General features: G+C 31.9%; 3 protein-coding genes and 1 long non-coding RNA gene across 7 annotated transcripts; 1 reads left to right on the top strand and 3 right to left on the bottom strand.

Annotated features, from left to right (window-relative positions):
* Positions 1–88: 88 nt before the first annotated feature.
* Huwe1 (HECT, UBA and WWE domain containing E3 ubiquitin protein ligase 1) lies at positions 89–16,461 on the bottom strand. Of its 4 annotated transcripts, none has more exons than XM_074242699.1 (12): positions 16,306–16,461; positions 15,393–15,468; positions 15,082–15,300; positions 13,895–14,971; positions 8,050–13,766; positions 7,826–7,967; positions 2,579–7,541; positions 2,305–2,492; positions 1,652–1,785; positions 1,370–1,535; positions 1,098–1,288; positions 89–1,010 (listed from the first exon to the last, which is right to left on the bottom strand). In XM_074242699.1, exons 2-12 carry the CDS (start codon positions 15,435–15,437, stop codon positions 908–910), a joined length of 12,945 nt encoding a protein of 4,314 aa, XP_074098800.1. In that variant the 5' UTR covers positions 15,438–15,468; positions 16,306–16,461; the 3' UTR covers positions 89–907. The 4 variants fall into 4 exon arrangements, with proteins under 4 accessions (XP_074098800.1, XP_074098801.1, XP_074098802.1 ...); XM_074242700.1 differs by having other exon boundaries at positions 7,832–7,967; XM_074242701.1 differs by having other exon boundaries at positions 7,826–7,952.
* LOC141527296 (uncharacterized) lies at positions 15,234–16,546 on the top strand. The gene is made up of 4 exons (XR_012479176.1): positions 15,234–15,327; positions 15,723–15,838; positions 15,920–16,000; positions 16,410–16,546. It is a non-coding gene; the product is annotated as an uncharacterized LOC141527296 (long non-coding RNA).
* A 1,183-nt stretch (positions 16,547–17,729) lies between these two features.
* On the bottom strand, positions 17,730–21,069 carry Alpha-phers (phenylalanine--tRNA ligase alpha subunit). Its single transcript, XM_074242704.1, is given in 10 exon segments — positions 17,730–18,537; positions 18,707–18,808; positions 18,891–19,252; positions 19,332–19,516; positions 19,579–19,694; positions 19,832–20,053; positions 20,122–20,365; positions 20,368–20,461; positions 20,581–20,753; positions 21,064–21,069. Coding segments are annotated over 9 exon segments (2,055 nt in total). The 5' UTR covers positions 20,722–20,753; positions 21,064–21,069; the 3' UTR covers positions 17,730–17,948.
* A 1,863-nt stretch (positions 21,070–22,932) lies between these two features.
* Rnasek (Ribonuclease kappa) lies at positions 22,933–23,730 on the bottom strand. Its single transcript, XM_074242312.1, has 2 exons — positions 23,519–23,730; positions 22,933–23,432 (listed from the first exon to the last, which is right to left on the bottom strand). Exons 1-2 carry the CDS (start codon positions 23,585–23,587, stop codon positions 23,208–23,210), a joined length of 294 nt encoding a protein of 97 aa, XP_074098413.1. The 5' UTR covers positions 23,588–23,730; the 3' UTR covers positions 22,933–23,207.
* Positions 23,731–24,161: the final 431 nt, after the last annotated feature.

Below are 24,161 nucleotides of genomic sequence, written 5' to 3'. Positions count from 1 at the left end.
TATTTAAAAATTAGTTAGAGTTATTAATACTAATTAGTTTACAACCATACATTTGTCGGACATTGAGGACTCATCTTTAGTAAACGAATTATTTTTATTTTTTTGTGTTTTATTTTGTTATTTATTTTTCATTAGGCTCTTTACGATTTTATTAACATTCACATACAATCATACATTCTTACATTTTCACTAAACTGACATTTTAATATTTTCTTTTTCAATCATTCATTTGTTTTTTTGTTTACTTTGTTTTTATTGTATTTTTAAAAATTCGCAATCTATCTTTTGTCATCATTCAAAAGAAAAACTACCAAAGCTATCAAATCAATTATAATATATCAATATATATCACTGATAATTAATCTTTTGAATTTTCTTTCATCTTCATTCAAGTATATCTTACAATTTTTTTGCTTCTAGATATTATTCGTAACATATCATTTATATAATAATAAAAAGACATCTACTATTTAGGTTTACAAATAAAAACTTATTATATTTTATTGTTTATTCTTATTTTCAAGTATTAATATTAAGCTCTGCAACTGTGCAATTTTTTTCATTCAACAAAATAAACTCTGATATTTTTCTTTTGGAAAGCGTTGCAGGGTGAATTTTAATAATTACACCTTCGATTCACATGTATATACATACGCTTGTTTAATATATGCTATGGTTCGATTTAATGCAAGTTTCGGCAGCAATCATTTAAAGTATTTACCATATCATTTTATATTTGAATATTTGTTATTTTTTTTTTTTTTTTTGTTATGTATATATATTTCCTTGTAATATTTATGTTTAATCGGAATCGTAGCGAGTGAACTGTTATTACGTATATTTCCGGAAACATGTATCGAACTTGCAAATTAATTATAAAGATTTTTTTTTTCTCAATTTTATGTGTTTATGCAAATCCGAATCCTTCGCTACATTCATGAATCGCTTTAAGTAAGTTGCTTCGTAGTTTATCGTAGGTCTCATACACAGGTAAGTCTAATTGATTGAAGCTGTAATAATCAACAGAATAATGTTAATTTGTAATTGCTCACTTGTAGTCAATGAAAGAAATAAAAATTATTTTAAATAAAACATACCACGTATGCGCAGAAGGTAATCTATCTGTTGAACGATCGTCACGATGAATTTGGAATTTCTGTACGCCGTTCATACCTTCAAGAGCACCAAAACCTTGAAGCGGTACTTTCGATGTGCCTGTAACGAACTGCAAGAATTTCGCTCGGTCAGCCTGATCAAATCCACGCAAAGCTCGCCAGAACCATTGAATCTATAAAATAAAAAAATTTTCTTGGTTAATCAATATTACTATACATAAATTTTTCTTTATTAATTTTAATTAATAAATTACCTGAAGCGAAGTAACACTGTATTTATGATACTCTGTGTTTGCTCGAAGATCTTCGATGTCGACGTTCGGTAGACCGCTTATCAATAGCTCCAATTCTTGTTCATTAAATATAGATATTAATCGCTTTGGAATGATGTCATAGAAACCTTCTAAGAATGAATTTAATCTGCAAAGAAAAATTGTTTAATTATTGTTTTTTTTTTTTTTTTTTTTTTTTTTTTTTTTTTCATTTTGTCAATAAAATTTTAATAGTTAATATGAAAAAAAAAAAAATACACATACTGTTTACGAATAGCTCCAGTCATTTTCATTTGACAAACTAATCTTATATAGTCAAGTTTTGTATCTTCTGTGACAACAATGTTGCGTCCATTAGGTACTAAATCTCTAACATCATTGACCCCGAATTCGTTGACCTATTGTTATCAATTCATCGATTAATAATTAATTGTTATTTAAAAATAGAAATAAGATAAATTATTTTGGTAAACATTTAACAGTGGGGTTAACCATTTTAATTTTGATTTTTTTTGAATAAAATTTCTATTTGATTTTATTGATATATTTTTTTTTGAAAAATATATTAAAAAAAAAAAAGTTGATTATCACAACTTTAACAAATTTTCAAAAAAATTTGTAAATTTTTTTATGAAAATTGTAACATTTAACTTTTTTTTTTAATTGTTAATTTTTTTATGAGCTTTAAAAATATATATATATCAATAAAGATAAAATAGAAATTTTTTTCCAACTTTTAAAAGTAGAAAAGCTATCGAAATCTTCATTTTTTCCTTTTACGACATTTGTTATCATAAATCCGCCGTAAAAACGAGCAGAATAAAAAAAATTTTAAAATGTCAATTTTTCATCCAGATATGGCCAAAAATAGGCTTGACCCCACTTGTAAAAATAATTACCATCATTTCTATAATTACCTCTGCAGAGAATGTCAGTTCGTATCCAAGATCAGAAATATTGTTTTCAGTTAGATATACCAGGCCCTTATAGAAACTATAGTCTTCGCTCTCCATATCAGTATGTTTTACAAGGATACCAAGAATATGCTTATAAAAGCTACGAGTGAAATAGCACTCTAACAATTTGTTGTCGTAAATTGCTTTGGCTATTATAAAGAAAGAAAGAAAAATTAATGAATATTCTTGAAAAGGAAAAGGGGAGTAATATTTTAGTCACGGATGTTAAACTTACCAATAACTCTGCCAACGAATTTGTAATAACACAAATGATTAGGATTACAGTGAGACGATGAATTAATCATGTATGTAACCCGATCACCAGGACTGACCGTAAATAGTGCATACATAGGATTGAATATTTCTCTTGAAATGATGACATACCATTCTCTGAGTAACCCACCAGCGTCTTGACCTTCTTCACCTTCAAAAACAATGTAAAAACGATTTTTCCATTCATCAGCATTTCTACGATGAAGCTCTCTAAATGAATCCTCAAAGACATGACTTCTTCGAACATGGACAGCAAGTTCTTCTCTTCTGATACCTTCATCCATGCGTTCTAATTCCGTTCGGAAATATCTTCGTTTAACATCAAAGTCTAAAACTCTCGTGTGATCAACAAGTACAGAGAACGGACCATCCGCTAAGTGAGTTGTTGTTTGCCGTAAAATTTGGTTCAAAACTGTTCGGTGTGTTTCAGCAAATTTAAGGAATTTAAGTTGATCGGACGGTAATGATTTTGGTGGTGCAGGAGTCATGTCCCATGCAGCAATTGTGTTAGCAGTCTCATTTTGTGATTGACCTTCGTTTTCATTGTAACTTGGTGAAACAGGCGCTATATCCGCAATGGCTTCTCTAGGTTCAGCATTTGTCTCATTATTACGATCTCGTGTAGACGTACTTGATGACGAATGTACTAAAAAGAAGGCTTCAACCGCGGGTTGAAGAACAAGGACGGCATGATGATCTGGAGTGTGTTCCAACTCAAGTAGACAGGCACTCAAAGTTTCCCATAAGTTATCTAGTACCAGACTTTCGCTCAATAATGGAAGTGCTGATTTATCCTCATCTGTTCGTGAAGATGATGGCGCTTTAAGGTTGTCTGGCTGTGCCACTTCTACTGTTGCTGCTACTGCGGCAGTAGTAGTAGCAGTAGTTGTCGTCATCGTTGTTGTAGCTGTTGCTGTTGTTGATGCTGCTGCTACTGCTGCTACTGCTGCTACTGCTGCTACTGCTGCTACTGCTGCTACTGCTGCTGCTGCTGCTGCTGCTGCTGCTGTTGCTGGTGGTGCTGGTGTCATTGTTACTAAAGTTGTTATTGTGTTAGCGGCCTGTGCAATATCCATTGCAGTACTTTCAGATGTACTATCCTCAACAGTTGTTTCTTGTGCTTGTTGTGTTGATGGTACTGTAGTTTCCATAGCAGTCTCTGTGTGTTGTGCAGTCTCATTTTTCTTTTTATTTGCCAAATAAACGGCTTCTCTAATTTGTACAATAACTTTAAGTATTCGTAAGAAGAATGCTTGACTAGAAGTCTTGCTGACCAGAGCACTCATTGATGGTAATTGAAGATCAGTACCAGCTTTAACTTTAGATGGTGCAGTAATAACAACACTGTCTTGAGTAAATCGGTCTGTTAAATTACCACGACCTGATACACTGGCACTTGTTGATGGTTGATCTTCTAATGAATTTCTACGACGTATTTCTAGATTCAATACCTTAAGTTCTTTCATTAATTCACTAATATGATCACATACCATATTAGCTAATTCCATAGCTCCTTCTAGTAAAAGTTTTAATATCAATTGTCGTGTAGGATCAGGACAATGAGATAAATTAAGAAGTAAAGCAGTAGCGTCTTCTAAACCTTCTTCAGAACAACTTTTGCTTGTTAAAACTTGAACCGCAAGTCGAAGATGACCTTCAGGTGCAGCTACACTCTGTTCTTTACTTGGTTCAACTTTTTTATTTTTAGCAGCATCTTGACGTCGATAAGAATTAACTTCAGTGAGGCCAATTGATATTAAAGAAAGAAGTCGAAGTAATTTATCAGTTAATTGACTACTGCGTCTAACAACTGACCAATGAAGCATTGATATCAATTGTCCGAAAGCTGATGATTCAAATGATGTTAAACTTTGTTCAGACTCACTACCAAATCCAGATGTCAAGTGTCCTCGGGCAACAGATTTACCTTTTTTCGAAACAGAACAATCTAGTTTTAAGAGCATATCCCAAAAATCTGGAATATCACTTTTTATGGATTTTGATGCGGACTTTGGTTTAGCTCCAGTCTCTTCTTTACCACTACATTCTTTTTCTTTACTCTTATCTTCAGATTCTTTAAATTTTGTTGGCACAAAATAACCAGGAAAACTTTTAGCTAATGATATAAGAAGTTCTAAGGTATGCCTACAAACAGTTGGTGCTGCTTGAGGATGAATTGCTATCGTACTTCCTATTCTTTCCGATTTTTTTCCAGTATGCCGTAAAATATGAAATACATTAGCACGACAACCAAGAGCAGCATCGATACTTATATTTAACCATGATTGCAAATTATTTCTTGAGTCTGATTTAGGTGAACAGTAATCAATGGATGAATGTGTTGTTTTTCTTTTAAATTTACCAGTAAAATCACTCATTATTTCTTTATTTTCATCATTGCTACGTTCCATGATATTTAAAAGAGCTTTCACTACCCATTCTCGCGTGTTTGTATGGTAGCAAAGATTTCTAATAACTCTATGAAGTCTTAGTGTGTTAATTTTTGGTTCATCAACAAATAAAAGTACAAGTAAACATGCCATTGACTCATGATCAAGAAGTTGTCGTCCACGTAAACGTAGACCTGCACTTTGATGAGCAATACTAGTTTCACCACGTGGATTCCATGAGTTCCATTGAGCTCTTTGAGTTACTGAGTGGATAGCATACCGCGTTCCTCCACCTCTACCTCGCCCAGAATTTCTTAAAATACTTGACAGTGCTGTACTACCTTGACTAACATGATTAAGAAAACGTTCTTGCATTAAATGTCGATTACGTGCTTCCCATTGTCTACGTAGATTTTGGGCTTCTTCAGCAAGATCAGGAGGCAATACAGACATTTGTGATTCTTCCATATCTGTAAGAATAGCTTGCCGTAATGATGGTTGGAGATTTTGGAAGAAAGCGGCAGCGTCTACTGGATCTGCTGGATTTGCGGAAGCTGCAGCGTGACGCTGTTGCTCTAATCGTTGCTGTGCAAGAACTTCCTCTTGAATAGCTGGTGGTAATGCGGCTAAAAATTCTGGATTAACTTCTATTGGACCAGTAACTTCTTCAACAACGGTTGCTTGCGTGCGTTGTCTTATTCGTTGGAGTCTTAATTGTTCAGCGATAACTTCATCACGCATTTCATCGGGCAATGCAGCAAGGAATGAAGGATCCACTCCATCTGGTAATTGAAGTTCTTGTGACGACTGTTGCTGTGCTTGAGCTTGAGATTGTCCTGGTTGTTGTGTCGGTTGTTGTTCAGTAGGCGTTTCTTGTGATTCACTTGATTGTGGTAGCGCTTCTGGGGATGTTGTTTGGTTTACAGGCGTCTGTTGTGTTGCTATCTGTGACTGTGAAGATTGTTGTTGTTGTTGTTGTTGTTCCAAAGTTGGTTGTTGTTGTTGTTCCAATGTTGGTTGTGGTTCACATTGTTCGGTAAATGTTATAATGTTATCTGAGGTAGACGATGACGATGAAGGATCTTGAATTGAAATATTGGCATTATTTTCACGTCGAGACTGATCAATACCCAATAATCTCTGTACCCAAGCATCGGGATCTCTTGATTCTGGTAATAGATTGTATGAACGATTGAGATTAATTTCATCCTGATCACGATTTGAGTTCAACCTTCGTAATCTTGTAGCTTCTTCTGTGCTAGGTTGAAAAACAGAATCAATTAAACTTTCTGCAAGTTCGAGTGGCGCATTGAGAATAGTTAAAGGATTTCTTGTATCAGGTATTTGTTCTTCTGGAGGTGGGGGTGGTGGAGGTGGAGTTCGCTCTTCATCATCTTGTACAGTTACTTCCATTTCACCAGTGATTTCAATCACATTGTCTTCACGGTTAGTGTTTTCACCCACTGCTTCAACTGCAGCTTCAACAGTATCAGCAAGCCTTCTCGAATTTGCCCTAATTAAAACAGATCCGGATGGTTGCTGTTGTTCAGCTTGAGAGGTTACAATTACTGATGATCCAGCCTCGCGTGTTTTCGAAGAATCTTTAGCGTCTTTACTATCTTTTTCCGTATCTTTTTCAGTATTTTGTTGTTTTTTTCGTTTGTCTTTTCTCTCAGCTAATTCTGCATTACGTTGCTTTTCTAATTTTGGAATTAATTTATGAACAACCCCAACACAACAATCTGGTTGTGAATCACCATCCAAAAGTTTGCTCTCTTCAATCCACCAATGAAGAGCCGTAGGAATGTTATTTAATGTTGCTGCTAAACTAGGTCCAAACAAGTAACCCGATTGATCTACAAAGTCTATTTGTTCTTCTTCTTGATTAGAGAAAATACCAAGAGTATTATCCATTACAACGACACGTGTATCACGAAATCCTGATGCTAATACTTGACTGGCTGACATAGGAAGTGTTTGAGCTGCTGGAACCAGTAATCGTTGTAAAATAACTGGAGAATTTGAATTTCGTGGATTGCCTATTTGAAGATATTGGTATCTACGTTGACGTAAAGCTCTTTGAGCTCTTGAATTGGCTATGTCTAAACTTCCACCACTTCCCAATAATAATGGATGCGATCCAATGCCGTTACTTTCAGATACAGAAGGTAAATCTTCAAATAGTGAAATGGGTAAAGGAAAGTTTGCACTCCAAGAATGATTAGTTCTTGTTGATGTTTGTAAGGCTGCGTTATTATCATGGTTATCATAATTGTGGGGAATCATTACGACATTGCTCACGTCTCTTTCTGCAGATGCCATCATACGAACAGCGTCACTAATTCCTTCGATGTAGCCCATATGATCTTCTTCTCCATAATTCGACGATTCCTCCTCTTCTTCATCTTCTTCTTCATTTTCTTCACCATCATCCTCTTCCTCCTCCTCTTCATCATCGTCATCATCCTGGACATCATCTTCATTATCATCTGATTGATTACTGTCTGAGTCTGAATCGGAACTCATTAAGTCTTCCTATAAAACAAAAACAAAATAAGTCAAATAATTAAAAATAGTGTATTCATAAAAATTAATAAAATAAATATTTCGCATTGCTAAAGCCAAAAGATCATGTAAATTTTCAAACTTAAAAATAAAAATAAAATTATTCTATAAAGACATACAGTTTATTATACAATGCTTAATAAGTTTGAAATTTATTTTTTGAAAAATAAAAAAAGTAAACTATATTTTTTAATATCCTCTTTTGGTTTTTGAAATACGTTGTAAACGGTCATATAGACTGAACGAGACGTTACTCTTACGGTTGTGTCACGAGTAGGATCAAAGTCACCATCAGTGTCACGCATTGCAAGACTTTCATCATCAATATCCATTGGTCGGTGAGAACGTGATGTTGGTTCTTCAGTAACGGCGGAGCCGTCTCTGGAAAATAAAACACTATTGGATTATAAACACTGAAGTTCTTGTTTTAATAATATTATATTTTATTAAATAATTAATAATATTTATTGCATCATACCTCTCTAAAAGTTGATCCATAATATCTTCCAACGCAGCTTCGTCACCCTCTTCATGAACTTGACTTTCAGAAGTAGGTTCAAGACTTTCAGCATTTAAAGAAATATCATGCTCGGTATTTTCAGCATCTTCATTAATTTCCTCACCAACAGCGTGAGTTGCTTCTGATGTCGTTGTACCAGTTTGATCACCAATTGGTTCATCTTGAACAGTACGATTTTTCGGTTTCGGAAATTTGTTGTTAACTGTTCCAGGCATTGGTTGATTTATAATTCTTGATAATGTTTCAAGAGGTTTTAATGCGGCGTTAATAGTACCAGCCATATTTGGACTTGACAAATCAAGACTGTGAGGAATTTTAGCTAAGTCTGTAATTATTCCTTTTTTCAACATTATTCTAACAATATAATTGACATTATTATACTGATGAACTTTTGACGGGATTCGTAATGGAGTATGTGACGTAGGAGGACAACTATCAATCATTGTTGAAATTAATCCAATGATTAACTGTAATTGAGCATGTTTTTCCGAGCTTTCTGGTAACGTTAAAGTTCGTAGTAGAGCTGCTTTAACTTCAGTAACTAAAGTCGTTTGGGCATCAGGTGAATGATTACAAGAAGCAATAGCAGCAATAAGCATACGTGCCATGCTACTGCACTGACGATCGCCTGAATTTTCTGGCAATATTGGTAAAAGTTTATCCAAAAGAAAACCTAGTGCTGTTGTTTCCTCCGGAACCATTTCACTTTGGTTTGCTCTATACGTATGTTCAGCTATTAAATTAGCAACAGCACCATAAGAACGTATCGATTCTGCCAACATCTTTAAAATAGCAGATTTTGAAAGTAAAGGTTTTTTGGCTTCTTCAGGTTCAACTTTTCCATTACTCATATAATCGGTATACATTTTTAGAGGTACTATTAGATCATCATCATCTAATGGTCCATTTACAGTAGATACATTGTTTCTTGTACCATCAGTTCGTCGTGAACTTGTGGTTGATACACCGTGTGCTGTTGCTCCTATTGTTGTGAGATTTGTTGATTTTTTTTCCGGAGTTCCAGTTGGTGTAGCGGTGTTGTCATCCGGAAATACAGGAACTGGTTTTATCAAAGCATTAAGTAGATCATGAACAACGCTGATAGAAATTTCTTCGACCATTGGCGTCGCTGATGAATGATTTGAAGGTAAAGCTTTTACAACAAGACGATTATCAGTATCATCTTTTTTCAAAACACTTATGTCCACTCTTAAAATATCATCACACACCTCACGATAAACCTCAGGATTTCTACAAACGGCACTACTTATTTGTCGTGTCATAAATAGAATTTCTTTATAAGCCGGTGGAATATTTGTTTGAGTTCGACTACGAACAACTTTTTCCATTGCGAGACGAAGTGTTTGTGGTTCTTCTAGGGTGTGCCGAATCAAAAGAGTGCTCAAACTAATACAACCAATAAAGCTACTTGCCTGAGTCATTTCCAAAAGTAATTTTACTCCACCTTCTTTAGCAAATACTTGAGCATTGTTATAATCTCGTGTTAATCGTAAACATACTTTCATTAAAGCATGTAAAGTGTCACGATCAACCGGAATTGCCAATAGTTTAACACAGGTACTAACAATAGTTGGCGCAGCGCTTGGATTTAAACCTTGAACAACTGTATTATTACGTTTTTCTTCAGATGGTGTTTCTTCAGTATCCATATTGGAATCAGATCCTGAGCTAGCGTCATCACTGCTAGTATTTTGAAATTTGAAGTCCATTGTGATAGGTCGTCTATTGTCACTGTCTTCATTAACTTGTGTCATACATGAAAATGTTATTAAATATCTACGGCGTGAACAATTTATCCGTACACTTGGTTCACCAGCCCAATAAGCATCATTAATTAAACGATTATTTAATGGCGAATAAGCTGTCCATTTTCCACTGCTCAAATCAAACCACTTCCACACTTTATTTGTTACTTTGTGCATAAGCTGTTTACGCTGAGTTAATACAGCGACTTTTTCCAGTCTATCAATAAGTAAAAGAAGAGGTGCAAGCCATTTAGGTGTTTTAATAACAGGCATTTGACCATCTTTGGATTCTTTTGTAAGTTTAACTTTATGCAATGTTAATGGTCCTTCACTTGTTACTAAAAGATCAACAAGTTTATTGAGAATTCCGCTTTCTTCGACTATCTGTGCACAAGGAACTCTCATCTCTTGGAAAGTTCCTTCGAAGAACAGTGTGTATAAATATATCCGTCCAGCAACTTTAGTCGCTTGTTCACATTCAACTAACCGTACACCAGCATTCTCTTCCGCTGATTCTGCAACATCAATAAGATAATCAACAAGTTCACCTATATCACGTATCAAATGACGTAACATAGTATCACGCCATTCTTCACCGTTTCTTTTGGTGATTGTTACCAAAAGATCACAAATTCTGTACACAGTATCGGGCATTAAATCGAGCAAATTGAGACATTGTTCCAAAGCTGTACCAGTAAATTCATCAATAGTTTGTGTGATAGGTAAATCTCGTGGTTCTTCAGTAGATTTTCGAGGATCTGAATTACCTAAGGACATTGCAATAGCATACATAACTTGATCGTCTGTAAAATCTAAATCCATAATAGGTCCTTGACCACTAACATCGCCAATAGAAACATCAGGTCGACGTTGAGTTGCTGGATTACTCAAAAGATAATCAGTTGCTTGTTCAACAGACAGTGTATGAAGCAAAGCTTCCACACAATGAGCACGACTGAAACCCATGTCCATTAATTGTCGAAGATGTTCAGCATTAACATCTGCTTCAGGATCATCTCGACGTTCTGTAGTAGCATTATTACTTCCTGCTCTAGGTACTGCTGCAGCTGTTCCACTAGTACTTGATGTGTCTTCACTTGTTGTTTCTTCCTCAGTACGTTCTTTAATTAATTTTTCTCCACGAAGAATATGTCGCAGAATAGATAATATGGATTCAGTCATCCGTGCGCCGTAATTCTTTAGAGGTTTCTTACCCCACATGAGCATTACTGCTTCAAATGCCTTTTTGTGTATATCTTGTAAATATTTAATTATTGGATCTTGAGATCGATAAGTATTATTGAAACCAGTACACTTAGCTAATCCAACGTGAGGTGAATCTAATATAGCTTTAGGGTTGACCATTTTTTCTAGAAGCATCAACCAAGCATCAAGAAATTCACCAGTTCCATCAGGTAAGTCAGGGTGTTCTAAGCCCTCAGATAAAGAGAACTGCTCACCACCTGACAAAGCCCAACGAAATGTTGAGAAAAATGCATTTTGTCCACCTAATTGAACAAATTTCTGTAACATCAAATGATAAGGATGTCGTTTTTCATCAAATAACATAGGTGAGGTGAATCCTAAAGAGCAGATAAGGAAAGTCAATTTAAATTTAGGAAGCGGTGACGGTGGAAGTTTGTCCCAAGACAATCCACGAGTTAGAAGAATATTAAGAGCACAGGCAACACCGCGTGCTGCAGAATTAGGTATAGTTGGCATCATCGGTAATTGTTGTCCACGACGTTGTCGAATGGGTGAACCCATACAAAGTTTAACTAATAAACCAAATAATTCTGCCAGAGCACGACCAAGTCTTGAGGATGCACCTAAAAGTGGTTTAATGTATTTAAGTTGATGTGGACTGGGTGATGCTCTTCCAGTACTGGTACTTGGTTTACTATCATCGATTTCCATTGACACTGGTGGAGGATCAGTGCTCAAAGCTTCCATAGCAGTTGTCATACCATTACTACCCATGTCTGATGCAGCAGAAGCACTGGGCCAAATAGATGTATCTCCATCTGTTTTTAATTCAGCTGGAATGAGTTTATCCATGTCTTCTTTACCAAAATCACATCCAGCTGGAATGCTATCATCACTACAAAGTGCAAGTAAAAGCGTACTTTCCCAAACAAGTGACATGTATAATTCTGATAAGCCCTGAAGAACTGCTAAACCTAGTTCTGAGCCCCAATGATTCATAGAGAGATTTCTTATTTCACTTTGACTAGTTCGACAAACATGAACGAACATTACAACATAACTATGAGCAGCATTCATAGCATGAAGTAGTGGTGTTGCAGTATCACTTGTGAATGCTGTTTCTAAATTAGGTGCAGATGCAAGTTCATGAAGAAGAACTGAGCCTCCAGGTGATTCCATATGACTGTGAAGTGGTTTTAAAAGACTTAGTACTTCATTCAATTGTAATAGACCAGTTTTTAATACAAGTGGTTCATGAGCGAGATTAAGAATACTCTTACAGACTGACGCGACAGACTGTGCGGGTTGTGCTACAGGATAATCAACTGGCAAATTGGGTAATCCAAGAATAGACAGCAATGGAACTAAGCCTTTTTGTGAAACAAATTCACGACAATGATCATCGGTTGAATTATTACTTAATATTGCGTCGACAAATTTCATTACATTGTGAATGTAATCAACAAGGGCAATTGGTGTTTTTTCTCGAGGTTGTTGTGGTGGAGGTCCAGGCTGTACTGGTGATGGTGATGGTTGTTCTTCACGTTGTGGATGTGAACTTGTGCTTGCCTCTTCTTCGTCTTCCTCTTCTTCATCACTACTACTTCCTCCGGCTCCACCACTTCCAGCTCCATTATCACCGACACCAACACCAACTGATTGACCAGATGATTGTCGAGTATTAGAACTAGAACTCGATGGTGAATTATCAGCTTTACTAGCTGCTCGCCAGCATATGTACCGTGGATCGCAACCGAGTACGCATAATTCTTCAAGTAATTTTATTATCGCTGCAGTAGCATCTGTTTTCAAGCTTGGCTGATGACGCATAAGCTCATCCATAGCATTACCGAGATTAGATGCGGTATCTCCTAGAGGATCAGCACTACGACGTCGTCGCATAGCCGATAAGTAATTCGGTGATATTAATACTTTAAAAATTCTTTCGAAAGGTCGACGTTTTATAAATGATTCAAGTCCACGTTGGTTTAGACACAGAGCGCTGAACACATTCGGTAAAGAACCTAAAACTTCTCTAGTGGCCGGAACATCTTTAATGAGCAAAGCGTGAAGTACTACATCCGTTAAACCGTTATCTTGTAATGAAGATAATAATGATGGTTCTTGAAAAACATAAACTGTAACTACATCAATTGCTAGTAAAAACAATGATGGTCCATAATATTCTGAATTACTTATAATATGTTTCAACGAAGACGGTAATTCGCCTTCCATTACATGCCTAATGCTGTCTGAAAACGCCGGATCTTGAATAGCTTTTTTCAAAAAGTTAAACATTGATTTTAATAGTGCAGCTCGTTGAGGTAAACATGTTTTGCCAGACCGTACCGGCGAGCTGTTGCTGCTTGAATTTTGTTCTATTTTAGTTTCGGTTTTAGAATTAGTGTTTTCATCTTCGGAAAATTCCATAGGGTTACACGTTTCTTCGCGTTCATCGAATACCTCATTTGAAGTGCGTGATGGACCAGCTTCATCTGAATTGTCGTTTGATTTTTCACGAGTAGGTACTGATACGTCTTGATTGTACATACTTGGATCGATTTCGAAAGGCTGTACCTTTCTACAAATATTAACTTCCATATCTAATCTATTTATAAAACTAGATAAACCGCCATGTGCTTGAAATCCTTGCATATCAATATTTGTGATGAGATCAATCACTCGTACAGCTCTTGTTACAAACTAAAAATAAAAAATTAATTTTAATATTAATATTATAAAAAAGTTTTATTTGAATTTAACGTGATTAAAATATAAATAAAATAATAATGATGATAATAATAGTAATAATAACATTAATAAATATTTACCGTAATATGCTCTAATTCACTTCCAGGCCAGTTTATCACTTTGAGAAGACTTTCCATCATTCCACAGCTAACAAGAGCCTCTCCACCGGCTTCATAACTAGCAAGATGATACAAGAAACTGAACAATGCAGTAGCCAATGCTAAAGGAAAAGGCTGACCATCTGGTTGCGGCGATGTAAGTGTTGTTATACATGTGCGAACCAACACCGGTAAAAATCCATGGTAAGAACTGGCACCAGTAACATCTATTATCATATTAAGACGAGAGCCTGGTTTTTTAGGAAAGTGAGGATTTCGGTCAAGATGAATGATACTTGTGAGTGTGCGTAATGCAGCTGCACGAATATCAACAAGATGAGGATGCGGAAGTTCCAATAGTTCAACCAATTCCTCTAATAATCCAGCATGAAGTAGACTATGTGCATTTTCTTGCAAGGCATTACTGTAAACAAGTACAGAAAGAGCTTGCAGTCGAGCTTGAACACATTGTAAACGTCTACGATAATCAGAAAAGCTATGAGCCAATCTAATATGTGTCAAAAGAGCCATTTGTCTCTCTTGTGGTACGTTGTAAAATTTTAACAAGTCGTTCATAATTTGTGCTGGTGTCTTGCCAAGTTTATCCACATTTTCAATATGTATATATGTTACTAAATTAGTTTGTCCAACTTTTTTAGTATTTGAACTTGCAGTTGAATTACTAGTTGCTTCATTAGTTGTTGGATTTTCTGCGTAATATTCAAAGTGTAAAGTCGTAGCACTTTGTGGAAAAGGTTTATCTGGATGTTCTTTACAACAATCTGCAAGACCGAAGCCGTTTTCTTTGCCACCCCAACTCTCAGCTAAATGATTTAAACGACTGAGTAAAGCCTGTCGTTTGTCACTATTCAAGCGAGTGATAAAGTTACTTCGTTTACTGAACATATACAAAAGACTCAGAACACCAAGCACGACTTGCATGTCACGACTCGATAACAAAGTCACAAGATGTTCCATACTGTTGTAAAGATGTCGAGAAAATGAATGCTCTATCAATAGAGTGGTGAAATGAAGAACCCAGAGAAGCAGTTCTTTTGCCTGAAAACACAAATATTTACAATGTTATGTTAATATAATTGATTTTATTTATCATAGTTATAGTTAATACAATAATGTACTCATATAAAATAAAATTAAATTAAATTTACTTCTCTATTCTGTGGAAGATCACATGCTAATTCCCATGGGTTATCAGGACTTCTTGCAACAGCTGCTTCTAGTATACTGTCACTGAGATCGAGTACATCAATCCAGTGAAATAATTCACATTTTCCAAAAGTCCAAGCATCTATTTGTTTTAATTCTTCCAGTAATTCACTGTGAGAACATGATCTTAGCTTACTGATTAGTGCTTGGCACTCAGCAGGCTGTAAATAAAATAAATAATTTAAATGGTAATTAATTATATATACAATTAACGAAAAATTTATTGTAGTAGTTGCTGTATAATTTAACTTACCACTTCAGAAGTGCACTTTTTCAATCTGGTTCTGTCGATTTTCATTTTGAAGATTTAATTATACTTCAGAAGTAATCTAAAAATGAAAAAAAAAATTAATCATAAAGTTTTTAATTAATATTTTTTATTGTGATCTAATTAATACTCATATTGATAAAAAAAATTAGGAATTAATTAAAATTAAAAATTGTATCATTTCATTAATTGAGAAAAAGAACAGTTGTACCTTACTGGAATATTTGCTTATCAATAATTATCAATTTTAATAAATATTGCATCATACGCATTAATAATTAATCTTATCTAATTAATATTTTTTTTAATCCAAAGGCATGAACTCGAAATATATTCGGACGGGATTAAATTGCACAGTCATTGGGCCAAAGAAACCAACTATAACCTCTTATTTGGAGTATCATAAAAAATATAATTTATGATGATAAAAGGTTTGTGTGAGCATCGCATTTACTTTTTTCAACTACTGGTAATACCAATATCGTAAATACAATAGTATTATTATTTTTCAGAGATTTTGTAAACGTTATAGTAATAATTAACGGTAAACTAGTGAACAAGGAACACGAGATAAAAAAAAAAGTAAAGAATAGGTATGTACGCTATATATATATATGTATATGTAAGTATATATATGTTTAAATATATATTAATGCCTTTATATATATATATATATATATATATATATATATATATATATATATATATATATATATATATATATATATATGTATATATATCTATATCAATCCTTTTAGAAGGAAATCTTGAATATGAGAAAATCAACACGAATAAAAATGATAAATATTTAAAAATTAGATATGTATGAAAAAAAGGTTGCTGATGCGCAAAAAGAATACAATTATTAAAAAAACGTCCTGTGATATTTATTGCTTACCTAATAACTCCCCAGTCGAGGGTCACGAGCGTTATTCGTGACGTCGACCTCGACGTAAATGTTACGGCTAATTATGTTTGTATCGAAATAATATTTTCTTTTAGCAATGGTCCCAATGAATTTATCAACAAAAATATTATAGTCGCTGCACAATACGGGCATCGCGGCCGCCACAGCACGAAAGATGGAATTTTCACCACCACCGGGCGGTGCTGCTCTACAGCCGTTATCTTATTCACGTTTTAACTTGTCCTTCTCGACTTTTCTTTACTAAAAAGCCCACCTGGAACGGTTATTATTTATATATTTTTTAATAAGAGAGTAAATAAAAAATTTATATTTATCAAACGGATGCGTGACTATTACTGTACTTGCACGACGTTCGTTGTGCGTTGACTACCTATTTCACGAATCAAAACACTATCTTAGTCCAGCACTTCCTTTTTACCATTCATCGCCAGTATGACCGCCGACCGTCGCCATTTTAGTAGTGCCACACATCACTGCAACGATATTCTTTTTTTTTTATTGTTTTTATTTATGATTTCACCAAATAATCATTATCGAATAAAATTTATCTATTCAACATTTACTAAATGTTCAACGATTATTTTAAACTTAATTTTTAAGTTATTTATTTATGCATACTATTGTTCAATTAATTCTAACAACCAAAAGCTACACTCACACTATATATAAATTATTTGTGACGAAAGCGACCAGAGTGCACTGTTCTCGTTTTCGTTCTTTCTCTCTCTTGTCAATATATGTGTATATATTTTTATTCAAGCATGTAGGATGTACACACACACACATGAATAACGAGCTCAACTTTACATTTTACATACATGTGTATGCAATCACGTTCAGATATTATACTCGATATTTAATTTTTACAAAGAAACCTATATTATACACTTACACTGTGTACTTACTGAGCTTTAATTGTTTTATCTTCATACTTACACACATAATTGCATGATGAACAAAAACTATATCTTCAATATATATTTGTACTGTTGCCTTAAAAATTGTGACATTGCACAAGTAGAGCATAAAAATGCACAAAACATGTTTATGTATATATATACATTAATATTGTTGAAATTTTTATTTTATTTATAGTTTCAAACATTCCATACAAAGAAACTTTAATTTTATAAATAAGAATTTTAACAAATTTCTTGTCGAAAAATAGATGTTAAATTAATATGACATTAAAATTAGCTGTCACTTGACAATTTTTAATTTTCTTTAATAAAAAAATTTGTTCTAAAAATTATTTTTAAAAAATTGCATTTTTATTTATCAAAATTCCTACAAGTCTATTTTTTTAATAATTTTTTTTGCTATTATTTATTTGTTAAGAAAAATTAAAACAATTGTGAAGTGACAGCTAAATTTAATATCATTAAGTTAATTACTGAAAACTTTTTATTTTTTTGGTAATTGTTGACAGAACTATTTGAGAGTACTTACAAAAACAATGCATCAATCAAAATAATTTAAATTATCTGCTTTTTCTAAAAATAAAGCCAAAATTTTTTATAATTTTGAAAATGTTCTTTTATTTTTTATAAATTATTACATAATGCTGGAAGCTTATTTATATTTACTTATAAAAAATTATTAGTTTATTGATTTTACCGTTGAGCTTCCAGTATTATGTCAATAATTGATAAATCTCCTAGGATATAACGAGTTTTAGATTTACTGCGTAAATCATTCAATATATATTTGTTGTTTTTATGCATTGATAGGTGCATTTTTTCAAGAACAACATCAATTTGATTAGCATATTTAGTACCATTGTTTTCATATTTCAGTAGTGATTTATCAACAGATTCGATTAAGCGATTTAAAAAACGAGCAATATTAATTTCACCAAAAATTTTACGCATTTCTGATGCCTCTAACAATGGATCAACTCCTACAGATTTCCATACAAAAATAATTGATATGTCAGTCTTATCAGTCTTCCGGAATTTATTACAGAAATTTTTAAGATCTTCAGATGGATTCAAAACTGACGAATGAAGGTGAGTTGACACCGACGACGTAAAACAATTTTCCGCTAGACTTAAAAGTGACTCAAGCCAGTAAATTGGATACTTTGGATCACAATATATGATATAACTCTGGCCTTGAAGGTGTTGATAATTTCCAGATGAACTTGTCTCAATAGAATTTTTAAGTGATCCATTTACATTTGAAGATTTTTTGTTGTTTACTCTGTTAAAACAAATTATTTTATAATGAATACATTAACTGTAAAAAGTAACATAATGAATAATGATTAAAAAAAAAAAAAAAACGTATACATAATTCGAGATTTTGAATAATGAAAAAAAAATCATAAATGCAAATCATAAATACCTCAAAATAATTAATGAATATTTACTTTTCTAAACGACAAATGGGATTGTTGTAAACCATTTGTAAATCCACTTTTGGTCCTACCAAGTCTCGTATATTGTTGAGCCCATATTTAATCATTGTAGGTCTAATAGTAAAAGTAAATCAGTGATATTAATTAATATAATTTATTAATAAAATACTCGTTTACGAGAATATATTATACTTACCGTTCTAATGATAAACCCCACGCAAGAGCATTAACTTTCTCTGGTAATCCCATTGGTAAAATCATTTCAGGTCTAAATACACCACTGTTTCCAATTTCAATCCATTTTCCTAATCCTTCGTGAAAGCAAAAAATTTCCATACTTGGTTCAGTGTATGGATTGTACGCAGGTTTAAATTCAAGTTTGTCGATTCCAAGTTTTTTGAAGAATTCATACAGAGTACCTATTAGGTCACCCAAAGTTAAATTGTAGTCAGCAACTACACCTTCTATTTGATGAAACTCTGCAAGATGAGTTGCATCTAATGTTTCATTACGAAATACGCGATCAATACTGAAATATTTGACTGGTTTAAATTCACCCTAGAATATAGAGCAATGAGTAAAACTTCTTTTTTTTTGATAAAAAAATTATTAAATAAATTTGTCTTTAAAATTATACCTTTTGCATTAATTGATATAACATTCGAGCGCTCACAGCAGTTGTGTGAGTTCGTAAAAGATTTTTTTGTGCTTCTTCTATCTTCCAATCGTAACGATAACCTTCAGAACCATATCCTCCTTTACTGTGTACTTGCTTGACCTTTGCCAAATAATCTTGCGGAAATTTCGTTGAATACTTTGGATCTATAATAAAGATTTTATTAAATAATTAAAAATGAAGGACAATTTGCAATAGTAAAAAATACCTGAAATGAAGAATGTATCATGAGCGTCACGAGCTGGATGTTGTTGAGGTTGGAATAATGCATCAAAATTCCAAAATGAACTTTCAACGAAATTATTCGTCGGCATTTCCTCGAATCTAATTTATAATCCCATAAATGATAAATTTATGTTATGATTTTATGAATTAATTATACTTATGATTAAAGGACTTATAAATTATTTGTTATGAAATTAATAATTTGGTCATTACAATTAAGGAGTTTTATATCTTACCCCATTTCTAAAAATATATTTCTAAATTCTGCCCGGACTTTAAGTAAAGGATGTAAATGACCAGTGTCAGTTGAAGATCCTAGTGCATCAAAATTATACTTTTTAAATTTTTGCTCCTTCCACGCTCCATTTATCAATAAATCACTCGTTAATTCTGTTTCTAATTTTTCAATTTTTGTCGCAAAATTTGGTCCTTTTTTAACGATCACGCTTTTAACAATGCTGTAATAAATAATTATGAAATTTTTATTCAATGATTTTATTTTTTTTTAATAATTATGAATACTAACATTTCTTGAAGTAGCTTTCGTTTTTTATAATCGGCTTTGATATTATCTGTAAGATTATCAAAATTTTTTAGATTTTTCTGCGTTGTATCTTCAATAGTAGATACATTCCGAATAACCATTGGTTTTCCAGAGCTTTTATCAAGCTTTATCCAACCAGCCACAAGAGCTTTTGATAATCCGACTTTAGCATATGGTACAGAATTCATAATTTCTGCCTGTAATATTCCATTTTCAGGCACGGCAAAAATACAGCGGCTTCGTGACTGCCATGTTGAATAACATGTTCACCTTCGGCAGTTGGTTCCCATTTTTTGTGACTAATCTGCTCAACTTCAATTATCTAATTCAATCAAAATACAAATTATAAGAGATAATTTGATTAATCATTAATTAAATATATTGTGCCGGTCGATAAAAAATAATAATAATAATAATAATAATAATAATAATTCAACTTACATTATCAAGAGTTTGGAGACTTTTGATAGCTCCAATAATTTTTTGATGATCTTCATTAAAAACATTCATTAAATCCAATGAATTCGTTTCTCCATTTTTCTCCACATGGAGCAAAATATTTTCTGTTAGTTCACTTGTCATGTTGGTTGATATTACATCATCCTTTGTACCGGCTATAATTAAAGAAAAAACAAAAAACCATAATTAAATTACATAAAAATATTTACTTTGTAAAATCTACTTTTAAGAATATTTAGAATAAAAATTCAATAAAAAATTTTAAAACTTTGAAACCTGTGTATAAATACATTATTTCTAATCTATTTTCAAAACATATTTTATTGAATAAAAAATATCAATGTTACAATGTGCATAAATTATCTTTAGAAATGTAGACAAAAGCATAAAGAATCTTCATAAATAATAAATATAATACGAACTTCAAAAGTAATCAGCATTAAAATTTTTATCAAAATACAATACCTCGAATAAAAACCGCTCCTATTATTATATGTAGACTACAATTTTTTATTTGACCACGTTTTGATTTTTATTCTTTATAAGGACGGGGTTTTACTGGAAATATGTACATACATGGACCAAACTTAAAAAAGGAAAACAATATTTTTTTATAATTCTCTAATCATTTTAAGCTTCTATGTAAAAGCTGTGCTGGATTTTCACTCTCTTATTGGCTTAAAAAAAAATTCTTTTATTAATTTCGCTTTTGTAAAAAATATTTTATGAGGAAATAATATTTTAGTTATCTTTTTCAAATAAAATACCAAATAAAAGTAATTTTGAAATAAGGATAAGTTCCGACATAAATTGTAGAGAGCATTGCGATCCTCGTTAGCGTTTTAGCGCTACCAGTCAGATCGACAACATTTCGAATTGTCAAAACTCTAGAAAATTAAAAATTCCGTTACATTCAAAGTTTATAAAATAAATTAGCTTAAATAGAATATCAGCTGAAAAACAATTTTGTAAATTATAAAACACAGAGTGTTTGAATATAGATAATCATAAATTATGATATTAAATTTAGCTGTCACTTGACAATTTTTTAAATTTTCTTTAATATAAAAATTATTAAAACAATGGACTTGTAGGAATTTTGATAAATTAAAAAATACAATTTTTTAAAAATAATTTTTTAGAACTAATTTTTTTCTTAAAGAAAGAAAGAAAATTAAAAAATTGTCAAGTGACAGCTAAATTAAATGTCATTCATAAATCTTATATTAATCAAAAGTTAAAATTAATTCAATTTCGAAAAAGTTTCGTTCCGACGTACACGGAAAGAATAAGATGACACTGGATATCATCCCAGATTATAATGCAAATTAATTTAGCAGATAATTTTAAGAATTTTTGTAACAAATAAATTATGGCAAAAAAAAAAATTTATAAAAAAAATTGACATCGAGAAATTTTTAAAAACTGCAAATGCAATTTTTAAAAATAATTTTTTGGAACAAATTCATTTGTTAAAAAAAAATTAAAAAATTGTCAAGTGACAGCTAACTTTAGTGTCATCAGATTGTACTGAGTGAAAAAAAATTTCAGATAGTAGCTAGTATAATCCAGATTACAATGAGTATAATCCAGATATCACTCCGAATAATCGAGATTATACTAGCTTTTTCGGGATTTTAAAATTTGTAAAATTAATTTAATTAATTATGTTAAATTACATTTTATATTAAGTTTTCAAGTTTTAGTAATTTATTAATTTGGAATGTTGTCAGTCTGAATAGTTGACTGCAACCCAGCGCCACTACTAACTCATCACATGATTTACTGCGGGAATTTTAAAGTAAGTCCAAGACAAATGAAAAAATTACTGTAATTATTTTTCATTAGTTTACTATATGAGACATTTGCAAGTAAATTCAATAAAAATTATTAGCACTTAATTTTTTCGGGCATGAAAAGTATTATTTATGTTCAAATTTTTGATGTTTTATTTATTATAACATTTCGATTATTATCTTTAATAATGTTAATACACATAATTTATATTTTGTTTATTTTAGTTTTCTACTTACATTTTCCTAACTTTTGTTTGTTATATTTTATTTATACATTTCCATAAAGAACGATATTATATATTTTAATAATAGTAATAATACAATGTTATTGTTAATGGATAATTTTGAATTGATACCAGATAATGTTCTAAATTACAGATATATATATATATATATATATATATATATATATATATATATATATATATATATATATATATAATATACATGGAATGCTTCGAAAATAATGAACAATTTACGTTTTACAACAATAAAAGTAGTTTTCAAACAAATAACGAAATATATTAATTGCAAATAATTAGTATGTAATATGAATAAATATTATTAACTTATTTCACACAAAAATACAATATTGGATGAGCAGATTTGATTTGAAGACTAATTTGAGAAGAAATTATTATTTATATATATTAAAATGATATTATAATAAAATTTTTGTTACTGCTATAAATTTTCTCAACGGTACACAATTAACAAAATCGTAAAACATATTTTACCTCAGCTATTTCCAACCAATTATAATTCAAGTTACACAGAGCAGCGGCTATAATTAATCTAACTTAGGTTTTACATTTAAACACTTAATGATGTTCTTGAATTCATGTAAAATTGATGGGCAGAGAAAAACAATGTTAACAAATAAAGACAAGCAGCAATCCAACAATTGTAAGCATTGTGAATGAATCCTCTGTTCACATCTTCATAGAAATCTTTAGGATTTGAGTAATGTTCAGATGCAAGAGGTAAATCTTCAATCAGAGCTACACTTCTCACATAGAAAAATACTCCCATCAGCAGCTAAAAATATTATTATTAAATTCAATTTTATTTCAATTTAGTAAAATAAATAAAATTTTTGTTTAGGTTAGCTATAAAAATTTTACCAGTTGTATAATTCCCCAAGTTGATATTATAAGACCACACAGGGCGTATTTTGGACCACAGACTTTCATTTTATCGCGATTGTTAAATTAAGTTGATAATTAAATTGTAAAAAATAATTATTTTTGTTAAAAAAATACTTTTGCTATCTTTACTGTTACGCCCTAAAGGATCATATGATTGACGTATACAATCGATGTCTCGAAATTATTTTTATGCTCGTCTGATATATCCACATTTATCTGAGCTCGGGCTAAAGTAAGAGTAAGACGAGAAGTGTCACTTCGGTTGTTCTATTAAAAATACCCGATAATACCCGAAGTGACTTGTTTTGCTGAATAGAATCTTGGTTGGAGTAAAAAAATAGTTAGACTGACAACATTTCAAATAAATAAATTACTAGAACTTGGAAAGTTAATATTAAATGTAATTTAAAATAATTAATTTTACAAATTTTTAAATTCCGAAAAATTTAATGTTGAGTAGAGGAAAAACTAAAGCTGTATTAATAGATTCTTTCAAAGTCACAAAGTCTCAATAAATTAAAAAAACATAACAACGAAAATTTTTACGCCAAAATGAATAATACTGAAATTAGCGGTCAGCTGTCAATTTAAAAAATTTTTTTAACAAATTAATTACAAT

Source organism: Cotesia typhae, unplaced genomic scaffold (assembly GCF_013202065.1).
Source record: "Cotesia typhae breed Kobodo isofemale line unplaced genomic scaffold, CoteBio_Ctyphae contig_4, whole genome shotgun sequence".
Lineage (NCBI taxonomy): Eukaryota > Metazoa > Arthropoda > Insecta > Hymenoptera > Braconidae > Cotesia > Cotesia typhae.
This window is presented reverse-complemented; position numbering and strand designations above follow the sequence as displayed.

Excerpts from the sequence above, each read along its gene's own strand:
- Huwe1 (XM_074242699.1), bottom strand. The coding sequence starts at position 15,437 with ATGAAAATCGACAGAACCAGATTGAAAAAGTGCACTTCTGAAGTG. Across the intron at positions 7,968-8,049 it reads ATGGATCAACTTTTAGAGAG|TGTTTTATTTTCCAGAGACG; the intron begins GTATGATGCAAT and ends ATAATCCAATAG. Across the intron at positions 7,542-7,825 it reads CTCGTGACACAACCGTAAGA|GAAGACTTAATGAGTTCCGA; the intron begins GTAACGTCTCGT and ends TTTGTTTTATAG.
- Rnasek (XM_074242312.1), bottom strand. The coding sequence starts at position 23,587 with ATGAAAGTCTGTGGTCCAAAATACGCCCTGTGTGGTCTTATAATATCA. Across the intron at positions 23,433-23,518 it reads CTTGGGGAATTATACAACTG|CTGCTGATGGGAGTATTTTT; the intron begins GTAAAATTTTTA and ends TAATATTTTTAG.